Below are 13,321 nucleotides of genomic sequence, written 5' to 3'. Positions count from 1 at the left end.
AAACCCGGAGGCCTAAGAAGTGTAGGTACTTTAGCATATAAGAGCTTATAGATCTTGTGATTCCGGGTTCCTGGGCTTAATATAGCAGCAGAATGTTCTGGGCCAGAGGGGGCCCAGGATTTTGGAAAAAACAACATTCTATATTGCCTACATTTCAGTATCAATTGCCATTATTGTTAGGCATTTCTGAGACCACTAAAGATTATTATGGAAATTCTTAAACTTCAGAAGCTCTGATTAAAGACAAAAACCTGGTGATGGTTGCACATCTCTGAAGATTTATTGAAAATAATTTAATTGTATAAGTAAAACAACGGATGGGTTTTGTAGTGTGTAAATTAAAACTTTAAAAACAAAGACTAGAGAGAGGGTATAGCTTAGTGGTAGAGTGCGTGCCTAGCAGGCAGAAGGTCCTGCGTTCAATCCCCAGTACCTCTACTAGGAAAATAAATAAATACCACCCCCCCAAACAAAAAAACCCCAGAGACTAATGAAGAATGTCAAAGTTAGTAAGTGTTGGATATTTCTCTTTTCAAAAGCTTCAAGTGCTTAAAGGTGCTTGTGCTTAGGGGTGTGAAAGAGAAAGAGCAAATCAACAGATCTGTGTATTCTGTAGATTCAAAAGCAGGACACAGATGAAACTCCAAGCTTCTAGAGACTTCCTTGGCATCTGGAAGAGTTAGGGTGATTCAGGTTAGAGCCAGACTGCTGGCGATTATCTCCTCGAGCACTTCAATTTCACCCTCTATTTTGGCTGTGGGTACTTTCATCCTGTCGGGTTCTGTTTACAGACAGAATCAGGTCAAATAGATTATTTAAATGCATAAATATTTGTTGGTGGTTCACCTGTAAAGTGGGAGAGTTGAATGTATTTTTCCAGCTTTGACATTCTGTCCTTCTAGAAAACTGGAAAGAACATGGTTCTTAGAGTCATTCATTTATTCAGAACACATAAATTGAATTTACTGAACATCGACTATGCCCCAGGCACCTTCCTGGGCACTGGATTAATACGTTAGAAGCTAGTTATGATAACCTGACTCCTTTTGATAGCTATGTATCTTTGTGAAATCACCTACCCAGATGAGCCAAAAATTTGTCCTGTGTAAATTGGAAGGTGTAATAATACCTATTGCCCCATAGGGTTTATTGTGAACATTAAATCACTTCTGATAAAGTGAAAGCATTTTGTAAAATGCAGAGTATTATACAGATATGAATAATTACTATGGATTGAGTCCAAGACTGCCTTACCTTCATTCAGGAAACTGCACTATTTGTAAAGCAAGGATTCCTCTTTTTGAAATTTTACGAATTCTCCATTTCTTCGGTCCTGTATTCTAGGTGTCTTGCGGCGAGGATAAGTTGTCAAATTAAACCACCGAACCTCAACCCCAGTTTTGATTTGAATAGGATAGCTCCACGGACAGAGAAAGCGAGGTATTTCCTTTAAATTTTTTTGCCAACAACTGACATACCAACCCTTCGGCTTCATTCAGCCCTAAAATGTGATGGCGCCTGTGGTTGGCGCATGCTCCCTGACGCCCTGACGCCGCGCACAGCGACGCGGGGGCGCGCACGTCACTCGCTGCCGTTGGCTGACTTCCGGTGGTACAGAAGCCGAGTTTCCGCGGGATCGGGCCGGCTGGTGAGGGTACTGGGTCGTGTACGGTGGGGCGGGAAGAAGCAGGAGGGCGCTGGACGTCCGGGCGAAGGATGTCCGGGCTGAGGCGGTCGGGTCTGAGGGCTGGCGCGGGGTGCATGACAGAGGTAGGGGAGTGAAGGTGAATAGCTGAGAGCGGGGATTTGGGCCAGCGCTCGGCGCCGGGGTGAAAGGCGCAGTTAGGACCCCTTTGTGAAAGCTTTTCCCAGGAGGGGTCCTCGCTGGGGCTGCCTCCGTATTTGCATTCATTCACTCTGTTGGTCTGACTCCAGTTCCCAAAGGGGGCCCTCTTTAGAGCCACTGTTGTGTTTGAAGTGCTCAGGGCTGATCCCTGCACGCTGCTGACTTTGAATAGTAGCTTCTTTTCTTTTCCTTTTCTTTCCTTCCCTCCCCTTCCCTCTTTTCTTTTCCTTGGACCTCAGTAATTTGTCTGTGAAGTATAGGACTCTCCTAAACTACTCCCACTCTACTTCTTTCTCTCTTATCACCCTCCCTCACAGGGATCAGCGGAATTTCACGTCCTTATTGAGCTTTAATTACCAGTATAAGGATATCAGTTGATTTGGCAGGGGCAGGGGAATTTCTCCTAGCGTCCTGGAGAAACTGAATATGAGGGAGGTTTAAAACTAACTATAAGGTTCAGACTCTTAGAAAGAACTCTATTTTGCCGTCGTCTAGTCCAAGCTTTCATCTAGTGCCCTGATAGATGGACGTTCAGGCTTTGCTTGAACATTGTCAGTGATGAACTCACTGTATCACAAGGCAGCTTATTCTATTCTTGGACCTATTTTATGGAGAGTAAACTTTGAGGAGGGGGGCAGAAAGATGCAGTCGGTTTCTATATAATGCTCTTGGTCCAAGCTGCATAGAATGAAGCACAGAATGGGAAGTTCATGCCCTCTTTAATTCATTCATTTATTTGAGGAGTATTTATTGAGTATCTACAATAGAGCAGATACTGCTGAAGAGTACAAGAGGTACTAGTTGAAAGGGTCCTTTCCCTCAGAAAGCACACAGTGTAGGGGGATGGAAATGGAAACGAGACAAGAAGCCATCAAAAAAGTGATAAGTACTATAAAAGAGGTTTGCAAACAGGTGCTATACAAACATAAAATACTCTCCAGTTTAGGTTATTGTTGCCCTTAAAGTAGTGATGACTGGATATGAAGCCAAGAGTCCAGAAGTAACATAGTATTGAGAACACTAAGAATCTCTTTCTTGTTTTCAACGAAAAATTTCTGTTAAGATAGCCTAACCTTTTTGAACAACCAAACCCTGCTTTTGGCTTGTTTCTGTTAATGGAAATACCTGTTTATAAAAGCAACAATAGTAAACATTTACTGATGTAATAAATTACTATCTAATGATGTAGGTGCTATTTTTATTTCATTTTATAGCAGAAGAAACTGAGTTTCAGGTTAAGTAACTTTTGCAAGGTCACGAAGCTGCAGAGAAGCTGACTTGGGAAACAAATCCAGATAGTTTGACTCCACAGTTTGCTCTCAGCATCATGTTATTCTGCCTTCCTGATGGTAATAAAAATAACTAACACTAGTCACTTACTATTTAATTCAGGTAACAACTCCACGAAGTAAGAACAATTATTATTTTTTACAGTTGAGGAAACAGAACTTTAGAGAGGTTGTCAGTCACTCAGCCAAGATAACATACTAATTAGTAATAGAGTTAGGGTTTGAACTCAGGCACTCTAACCACTCTCTCAGCTCCCACCTGGTGGGGAGATTGTGCATTTGGTGTAAAATGCTGTGTTCATGTTTGAACATGAATAAATGAAAAGATATTTGAGGAAATATTATTATCATTAATTAATGTGAATGTGATAAGAACTTGCTTTTATCCTTTCAGAATGGAACAGAAGTGGGACTTGCAAAATGTTGCCCTGTAAAAAGAGAAGAACTACACTGACAGACTCCCCCCAGCATCAGGGCAACCAGGAGGAGGATGACTTAGACCTAGAGTCAGCTGTTAAGCCAGAATTGGACCACGTTAAAGACTTGGGGTCAGTGTCACTGTCCTGGGTTCCAAGTCATGGCAGAGCAGCTGGCCTTGAAGTACAGTCTGTACAGGATGCAGGAGAACAGCTTGGTGTGGAGGACCCACCTTCAGACTCTCGTGTGCTCACCCAGGACACAAATGCACCAGTTTTAGAAGCTGTTGATTTGGCCATCTCTCAGGGAATCACTCTACCTTCCTTGGAGTCTTCCCAGCCCCTAAATATACATATTGGTAAAGGAAAACTCCAGGCCACTAGCTCAAGGAGAGGGAAGAAAATTATACTCAGGCCTGGGCCATTTACCCAAGAAGACAGAGATGATCATCCTATCACAAAGGAGCCTCTTTCAGGAGAGCCTAGCGAAGAAGTCAAGGAAGAAGGAGGTAAGATATTGAAGGTCTTTAGGTTATATTTTCCTTGCAGTACCATTGCCTTTTCTGTTGTTATTGCATCCTCTGCAGTGCCTTTACAAAACAGTGTTTCTGAAAGGGAATGTTGATTTGGAACGGAATTGGAGCTATGGTTCTTGTAAGGGTCCTCAGTGAACTCTATGAATCGGTAGCAACTTTCTTCTCCACTCCCGTTTCCTAGGTCCTCTTCTGTATCCTTTTCTTTCCTTTCTCTTAACTTTTCATCATTTCTGGAGGGATGAATTATGTGTGGCCCTTTGTGATTTGGTGGGCATTTATAAAGGGCTTGAGGAGGGGCAGCAGCTTAAAGGAAGAGACTATTGCCTGTGACATTTGGTAAAGCTCTTCAGAGATCACATAATTTGCCCATAGGACTTGAGGAATGAGTTGTGGCTTGACAGAATGGTGGCCTGGGATATCTTGGCCAAGAACAGTCTGAGCAGAGGCACAGAGGCAGAAGAGGATGGTGACATAGTTGCTTGGAAGAGGCAGTGAGAGATGACTTCAGAGTGGTAGATTGGGTTTAGACTGTGAAGGAATTTATTTTTCATGCTTAAGTGTTTGAATTTTTCCTGTAGGTTATAACCAATTAATAAATAAGCAGAAGGCATAATTCTAACCTTAGAAAGGTTATAGTCTAATTGGAAAGACAAGACATAAACACATAATTCATTTGGAGCAGTGTAAGGCAGCATGTGAGTAAGTGCTAGAGCATGTGGTACAGGTGATTAGGGTTTTTGAAATTGGAACTTGAGGAATTGATGGGATTTGATGGATTGGGGTGAAGAAGTGGAAGTGGAATAGTGTTTGTGTGGGAGGGGAGCAGGGCTTCAGAGAGAAAGGATAGATCCAGATTACTATACCGAGCCTTGCTGTTATGCCCTTGAGACCTTATGAAGTATTGGTATAGGATGTTGGCAGGAAGAATAGAGAAGAAAGGGTCTATCTTAGAGACATTACAAAGAAAGAACTACTGTTGCTCACAGACTGATACCATTTAAGATATCTGGAGTGGGGGATGGTGAAGCATGCCTCCATGGGGAAGGTATTTGAGGGGTTGAAATGAGTTCAGCTTAGGTATGTGGAGTGAGGTGACATTGGGGCCATCAAGGAAGAACAGAAATATGAGATTGAAGTTTGGTAAGAACTATTTGAAGTGTTGGTTGTGGTTCTTCTTCATGGAAAGGAACATGAAAGAAGATGATAGACAAGGAGAAACTGGAGAAGCGATAGTGAACATCAAGGAGGAAGGACAGTTTGAAGAATAGGTCTTTTATTGAAAATTTAGTGACAAAGGAGATATAATGATGCCTGAGAAAAGATTACATTTGAAGGTTGTTGATCAGGAATAGACTTAGAGTTTTTTGGGGAAAAGGAAATCAAATGATGGAATTACCGAGGGAGGGATGAAAGCACCAGTGATAATTTGTGCAGTGGGAGAATGGGAAATAGCTAGAGGGGCAGCAAGATTACTGAATTTTTTTTCTTTAAGCTCGATTGTATTTGTGACATGAAGACAGGAGGAACTGGAGGAAAATGCAGGATTAAAAGTGCTAGAGAAAGAATGTATAGTTAAGTAGGGGTTCAAAGTCACTCAGCTATTGAGGAGTGGAATCTGGAGATATTTTTAATAGTCAATTTACAAATATCCAAGTGTAGATAAATAAAGTAAATATTTATTTTTTAGAATTATCTGTGATACTACTACCCCTCATTAAACTGGATAATTGAAAGTTTATTCTACCTCGTTCTTCAATTAGCTGAATATTCAAGTAATGCCAGTAAAAGAAATACATTATGAGTGTCTATCCCCCAAGTAACTTTTCTTTTTTTTTGCCACACAGAAATGTAACATGAAAAGCAGAAAGGAAGAAAGAAGGAATATTGAAAATTCATATATGTGTATTTTGGAAAATATTGAAAAGTTGAAAGAAGTAAATAAAATCACCCATAATCTTATTACTGAGAGTAATTACTTTTATAATTTAGTGCATATTCTTTTTGTTACTTTTTTTTTAAGTAACATTTTAGTCTTTTGATTATGATTATATGGGAGCGGGGACCAGAAAAAAACATCTGGGTCATTTAAAAGTATCCGCATTGTGTTTCAATAGATATACACTGTTAAATCATATTTCTAGACTGTAGGTGCTAATGATTAAACCTTTCTCTGTGTTGGTGTTTATTCTCAGAGTTTTAATTATTCTTTTAAAATTGATTTACATACCCTAATTTCTAATTAGGCCTTTTTTTCCTTTCTTTGCTTTTTAAAAATGATTAACTTAGGCAGATTTTAGCTTATAATTAGTTAGTTTTTATAGTTCTCAGCTAATTATTTTCATTTTATCAGTGAATAGTTCTTAGGCTGGCAGTAAACAAGTAACAGATAAGCTCTGAATAAGGCTTTTCCTTCTCCATCTCTTACCTTTCTTGACTTCTCTTTCGAAAGCCTTTCGCATTTAGCACATTGATAGAGGAAAGGAAGAGTGGGATCCTAAGGGGTTCTGTGAGAGGGGAATTAAATGGAGAAGCAATGTGATGGGGTCAGAGAAAGAAAAGGATGCAAAGAAAAATAATATTTTCTCTATATAGAGAAACTTTTTGGAGTAGTTCCAAATGTTTTAGGTAGTAAAAGTATCAATGGAAACTCTGCCTTCCAAACTGACCTTCTGTATTTTGCTTAGATATGTTTGTTTAGAAAAATCGTTTGTGTCAGTTCAGCTTTTAAATGTTAGACATTAATTCTAAAAACTATTAAAGATTGTTGATTAAATGAGGAAGCTCTGCTGTGCTATTGTTTGATGTTCCTCCCTCTTATAAGAAATTTGCCTGGGAGGAACTTTTGATTTGATGGATTTAGGATTTAATTCTTTGTTGAACAGTCCCTATTACAGTCCCTATTAAAGCCAAAGCCTATCACCTTTTGACATTGTGAAGTAATCGTGGGCTCCAGAAGTAAAAGAAGTAAGATTGAGGGTAAATACATTTAAAGATTGATTCATACTTTAGTTGAAAATAAAGGCTTTTTTCCTTTGTTGAGGTGGGGAGGGTCCTCCAATTTAAAATCTTATTTATATGCCAGTTGAATTGGCTAATGCTGATTAAATAGCAGTCCAAAAAAGTATAAAGGCTATCTATTTTGAAAAGAGCTCAGGAACAAATAACTTGATCTCTTTTTGAAAAAAATTTTTTTGACTGTAATACACAAACATGGAAATCCCTAAATACAGAAAGTAAACAGTGGAAGTTAGGCATCTTTTTACTTTGTCCTCTTGTTCCCCAAGTTCTCTTCTCAGAAGCAATCACTATTTAACAATTCCTTGCATTTACTCTTTATCTATTCTGTGTATAAACAAGCCTATATGTATTTTTCCTGTGACAACTTGATTCTAATGTTTACTTTTGATAATATTACATGAATGTTTCTTTGTCTTTTTAATGCCCCCCTACATAAAAGAAAGATAGCACTCATTAAGAGTTGAGATGAGAAAGGAGAAAGTTGTCTAATGAACTATAGAACCATATACTTATAGTTTTATGGTAATTTTTACTCTAGTGCTCTGTAGAATTGATTTGCAGAGTCAGAAGTTCAGGACATTTTGTAATATATATCATTTATAGTTGATTAAATGTGATGTCATTGGTCATCTATAAAATATCCCTCAGTAATCAGGAATATAACCCCCCCTACAATTATGGATACGATTTTTCCATAGCAAAAAATGCATAACTCAAAGCATATTAGAACTAGAAAGACCTTAGCAATTACCTAGTTCATTTCCCTGACATTACAGATGAGTAAATTGGACCTGAGCTTTGATTACAGTATTTTTCTTAGGACAGTGTCTTTAAAAGAGAAGAATACCTGTGTAAAATATGCATCATTAATGAAGTTATCTAACTAAAAAGTACTTTGTAACAAGATACTAATTTTTACAACGGAGTATAATTGAGAATGGACAGAGTGTGGAGCAATATTTGTGGTTCTTTCAGGAAAACCTCAAATGCATTCTGAAGGGGAGATGCCTTCACTGTCATCAGGCAGCCACTCTACAAAACCAGCAGCCCAGCCTAGGAAATCATCCCAGCCAGATGTCCTTGCGTCTCATCAAGAAAAGCCCCTCAGGACTCTAGCTCACCAAACTGAGGAAGAGACAGAGGATGGTGGACTCTTTATTCCAATGGGTAGGCTTTCTTTTCTTTAAACCTAAAAAACCTCCTCTTTATTGAAGTGTAATGTGCAGAAAACTGCACATATCCCAAGATATCCAATTTCACTGAATTTTCAAAGATTGAATTACACCCATGTTACCAGCAACCAGATCAAGAAACAGATTATTACCAGAACCCAGAAATACCAACACTCCACCCATGCGTAGTCACTATCCTGACTTCTAGCAGCATAGGTTAGTTCACCTGTTTTGTAGTTTCTGTGAATGGAATCGTATGTATGTATGTTTTGAGATTGCCTTTTCCTGATCAACATTATGTTTATGAAATTGGTCTACATTGTTGCATGTACTTGTAGACTGTTCATTTTCATTGATATATAGTATTATGTTTGAATATTCTACATTTTCTTTTTTCATTCAGCTCTTACTGAGCATTTGGATGGTTTGCAGTTGTAGGATTCTGTGAACATTCTACTGTAGATCTCTTGGTGAACATATGTGCTTAGTTTTTGTTGGGTGGAATTGCCAGGTCATAGGATTAGGCCTCCCTTAATTTTCTTTGAAATACGTTTTTATTTTGAAATTTAACACAGGCAAGTGAATAAACACTTCTTTTTATTATTATTTTTAACTTTTAATTTTTAAATTTTTTTGTGGGGGGGAGATAATTAGGTTTATTTATTTATTTTTAGAGGAGATACTGGGGAATGAAACCAGGACCTGGTGCATGCTAAGCATGCACTCTACTACCTGAGCTATACCCTCCCCCCCATGCTTTAATTTTTCATTGGATGTTGGACATTATGACTCTCTCTCTCTTTTTTTTTTTTGGAGGGGAGGTAATTAGGTTTATTTATTTTTTAGAGAAGGTACTAGGGACTGAACCTAGGACGTTGGATGTTGGACATTGTGGATGAAAAATTCTAGAGGCTTTGGTATTGTTATCTTCCTCTGAAAAGGTTTATGTTTTCTTCTGGCAGGCAGATAATTTTGAGGGATCACTTAAATTCTGCCAAGCTTTGGTTTTATGCTATATTAAGGCTAGTTTCTTTCAGCTTTCTATTTACTTCTGGATTGTGGCCTATATTTCTAGTGAGTGGTTCCTCTTGGGTTTCAACACTACTAAAAAAGCTGTGCTGTTAATGAAGACTTTGCCTCCTTTCCACGACTTGAACTACCTTTGTCTTCCCACTGCTGTGGAGTGAGAAATTTCTACATTTGATCTCCCTCGTGACTCTCTCCTGCTGGGTTTCTTAGAGTTTTGTCCTATGCATGCACAGCTTAAGGGTTAACCATAGTCCTTCACGGACTATGAAAACAAACTACGGTTATCAAAGGGGAAAGGGTGAGGGAGGGATAAATGAGGAGTTTGGGATTAACAGATGCACATTACTATATATAAAATAGATATAAGAACAAGGACCTATTGTATAACACAGGGACCTATATTCAATTTCTTGTAATAACATATAATGGAAAAGAATCTGAAAAGAAAAACTATATATGTATGTTGCATATATACCTGAAACTAACATTGTAAATCAACTACACTTAAATTAAAAAAAAAAAAAGAAAAAACCATGGCAAGAGATATAAAACTCATGTTTGACATTTTCTCCTGCCCCTCCCAATTCACAGCAGACCTCATGACTCCCTGCTCGAGGTTTTAAAAAAAAAAAGTTTTTACCATAGTCGTAAGAGGAGTTTGAACAGAGACTTCTGTGGCTCATTTTCCCTTTGTTTCCTCCTCTGCAGAATTTTTCCCCCAATCTCAGCTGCTTTGGTAGCTCCAAATCTCTGGCTTCTTAGTCAAGAAAAAATGATGCTTTCAGCTTGGATTCTCCTTATGTGCTTCGCTTTTCTGAAAGATCACAGCTCCTTATCACTTCTGTAGAGGTGGTTCTCCAGTGCTTTCAAACTGTTGTATATATTTTATTCTGCTTTTATGTAGTTTTATAGTTTTGTATAGTTTCACAGTCACAAGAAGAAAGGTTTCATCTGATAAAAAATGCATTGCGGTGGCCAGATCCAGAAGTCCTTCGTGTGTTTTTGATAGGGCTGTTAAGCAACTGTTTTCATACATCAAAGCAACTTTGGTGATTTAGATATTAGAGAACCCACCTATATCTTTACTGACATCATCCACTTTATAGTACATTTACAGTATATTTTACTTTTAATTTAGTGCTTAAATCATTAAGTCTACTTCTCAGCGAGTATCTTAGCTACCTCCTATCTTAATCATGGAAGGAAAAATTAAATTTTCTTATCTATTTTAGCCTGATTTTTATAGAGTGCTTTCCTTTTTTTAATATTTTAATTTTATCTCTTTAGAATTCTTAGGATCAGTGGTATCCCAATATTTTAAAAGTAAGATGAAGGATTAATTCTAAAACAGAGAAAGAAATAGTTCAAAATTATCTGTTCTTTTCTGCATTGTCTGTGCAGTGTATTAGAATGTGTTAGATTTTCTTTATAACACACATTCCCTAATAAGCTTAGCAGTAAAATTAGAAATCAGAAGAGAAATATGTGTGATATGATTTCAGGGGATGTAATTAGATGGGATGATTTAACCTCACAGTGATTACTTTGATTCTTTGTTTATAAGATAGCCATTCTAAATGGGAATTATGCTACCTCTGATAATTTTTCCAGAAAAAGATACTTTCTGCAGTGAATTTTGTTATTTCCATTTTTTAACATTTTTTTTATTGAGTTATAGTCATTTTACAATGTTGTGTCAAATTCCAGTGTAGAGCACAATTTTTCAGTTATACATGAGCATACATACATTCATTGTCACATTCTCTTTCTCTGTGAGCTGCCACAAGATCCTGTATATACTTCCCTGTGCTACAGAGTACAATCTTGTTTTTCTATTCTACATTTTGAAATCCCAGTCTGTCCCTTCCCACCCCCCATTTTAATTTTATAAGTTTTCTTTACAATTCTCTTATTTTTTGTATTTGTCTTTATTGTATTTGTTTTGAAGTTTTTCAGTGTATATTTTAAAGCAGTGTTACTGAGAGTGTGGCCTGAGAACCAGTGCTGGTTTGAGAACTGTTTGTTCCTGATTTGAAACAAAATAATTCAGGGAAACTGAGAGTAAAACTTTAAAAATGTTGTAACATTTGACATTATGGCTATATTCTTATTTTATAGAAATATGAGTCTATAATGGATTGGTCAAAAACAAAACTAGTTTTTTGCCCCAGATAGTTTGAAAAGCACTGTTTTAGAAGACAATTTGATTCCTTATCAACTATCTGTATAAAACTTCATGAATTTTAGCTGCTTCCATTGTAAATTTCCTTTTTTGGCCTTCATTTCTATGAATTTTGGTTACTTTTTATAGGTCTAAATTTTGTAAAGATTTTATTTATTTATTTAGGTTAATTTTTAATTAATAACAATCTTTTTTATTTCTAGTATGATATTAATAGTTTTAACTTGTGTCTTTCGAACTTTTTTCCCCCCAGGGTCAGTTTTGGAATTAACAGTGTTACTAACCATATGATAGGATTTGAATATAATGTTCAATCTGAACTTCCTCAGGTGTCAGAAATCCTTTTCTTGCTCTGCAAGGACCAGGTCATTGTTAAAGTGCTGATAAGATGAGGAAGGAAAGGTGAATGGCAGAAGCCAAGAACTGTCTAAATTGCTCTACATGAGAAAGGATGTAAGAGGGAAGGGAGGAGTGAAGAGAAGAGTCAAGAGTGGTGAAGAGAGAGAAGAGTTTTGGAGTTTATGGAGAAAAGGGGTAAATGAGGTGAGAAGAGAGACTTCGGGAAAAGATATGTATACAAAGGTTTTTAGAAAGCTTTGTTACGTATTATGCTATGTAATTCTCCTTTTGCTGCTTTCTCAAATGACCATTAGTAAAGGGCCTTATCTCTTTTTGGATACTTCTTAGAGTTTTTTTGTGGATATATATATATATATATATAGAAATATAGTCAGTTTACAATGTTGTATCAATTTCTGATACTTTTTAGAGTTTTATATTTCTTTTACATCTATCACTTTGTTGGGATATACTTCAAGGCAGCACATTTTTGTTTAGGTTCCATAAATGTAAAATGTGTATGTTTGAATTCTGCCTTTTTTTCCTTAAAAATCATTATCAAACATTTTTCTATATCTTTAGAAACTCTTTGTAGACATTTTTAATTTGTCCCTCTCAAATTGCTTAAATAAATTGCCTTAAGTTTTTAAAGTTATACATGTTCATAGCTTTATTTTTCATTTTCTTAATACATTTTCCCCCATTCCATTGTATATATGTTCTGTAGTTTAATTCGCCTTTATTGATAGGTCTTTGACTTGTTTTCTTTTTTTTTTTAATGGAAGTACTGGGGATTGAACCCAGGACTTCCTGCATGCTAAGCACACACTCTGGCATTGAGCTATATCCACCCCTGTAAAAAGACAATTTTTAATGGCTCAGTTACAGTCCAGTGTGTGGATGTACTAGTGTTCACTTAACCATTCTTTCATATTGGCCACGTGGACAAAAGTGTTGCCTGCCCTTTCAGTAAACAGCAGATATTGCCTGCCATTCCAGTAAACAATGAATGTTGGTAGCCATCAAGCCATCAGCCACGTAGACTCCTCTGGTGTGTGTGCCCTGAGGGGAATTCAGGATGGAGAAAAATAGGATACTGGCCCTAGATAGTTAAGATGATTAACTGAGGAATAATTTCAGTGAGCCCAGACTCTTGCATCTTCCCATGCATAGAAAAGCACTAAAATTATTAACTTGAGATGTCTATTTTTTTTGTGATTTGCACTGATCTTTTTTTTTTTTTTCATCAAAAACTTCTGTATATCCTGGCTTCTCCCTTACCTCTTCGGAGCAGTTCCTCAGAACTATCTGAGAGGCTGTCTCCCAGCTTATAGTCCTCAGTAAGGTCCCTAAATAAAACATAACTTGTACCTTTTAGATTGTGTGTTTTTCTTCTTTTGATAGACATTTAGGTGTTTTCCATATTTTTGCTAAAATAATGTTCCTTATGGTAGGCTATAATGAAAAAGAATATGAAAAGGAATATGTATGTAT

At 37.1% G+C, this 13,321-nt stretch overlaps 1 protein-coding gene across 7 annotated transcripts in view; it reads left to right on the top strand.

Moving 5' to 3' along the window:
• Window positions 1–6: 6 nt before the first annotated feature.
• Window positions 7–13,321, top strand: part of GON4L (gon-4 like) — a 65,697-nt gene continuing 52,382 nt past the window's right edge. For 4 of the 7 annotated variants that reach the window (XR_012501320.1, XR_012501321.1, XM_074349535.1 and 1 more), the window contains exons 1-3: window positions 1,546–1,648; window positions 3,530–4,060; window positions 8,081–8,272. Coding sequence is in view for 5 of the 7 variants with exons in the window: in XM_074349535.1 (XP_074205636.1) it covers window positions 3,556–4,060; window positions 8,081–8,272 (697 nt within the window). In the remaining 2 variants the exon portion in view is untranslated. Of the gene's footprint in view, window positions 22–1,344; window positions 1,441–1,545; window positions 1,649–3,529; window positions 4,061–5,931; window positions 6,022–8,080; window positions 8,273–13,321 lie in introns of those variants that run through there. The other 3 variants (XM_074349533.1, XM_074349532.1, XM_074349534.1) reach the window with 3 other exon arrangements.

Source organism: Camelus bactrianus, chromosome 21 (assembly GCF_048773025.1).
Source record: "Camelus bactrianus isolate YW-2024 breed Bactrian camel chromosome 21, ASM4877302v1, whole genome shotgun sequence".
NCBI classification, from domain to species: domain Eukaryota; kingdom Metazoa; phylum Chordata; class Mammalia; order Artiodactyla; family Camelidae; genus Camelus; species Camelus bactrianus.
This window is presented reverse-complemented; position numbering and strand designations above follow the sequence as displayed.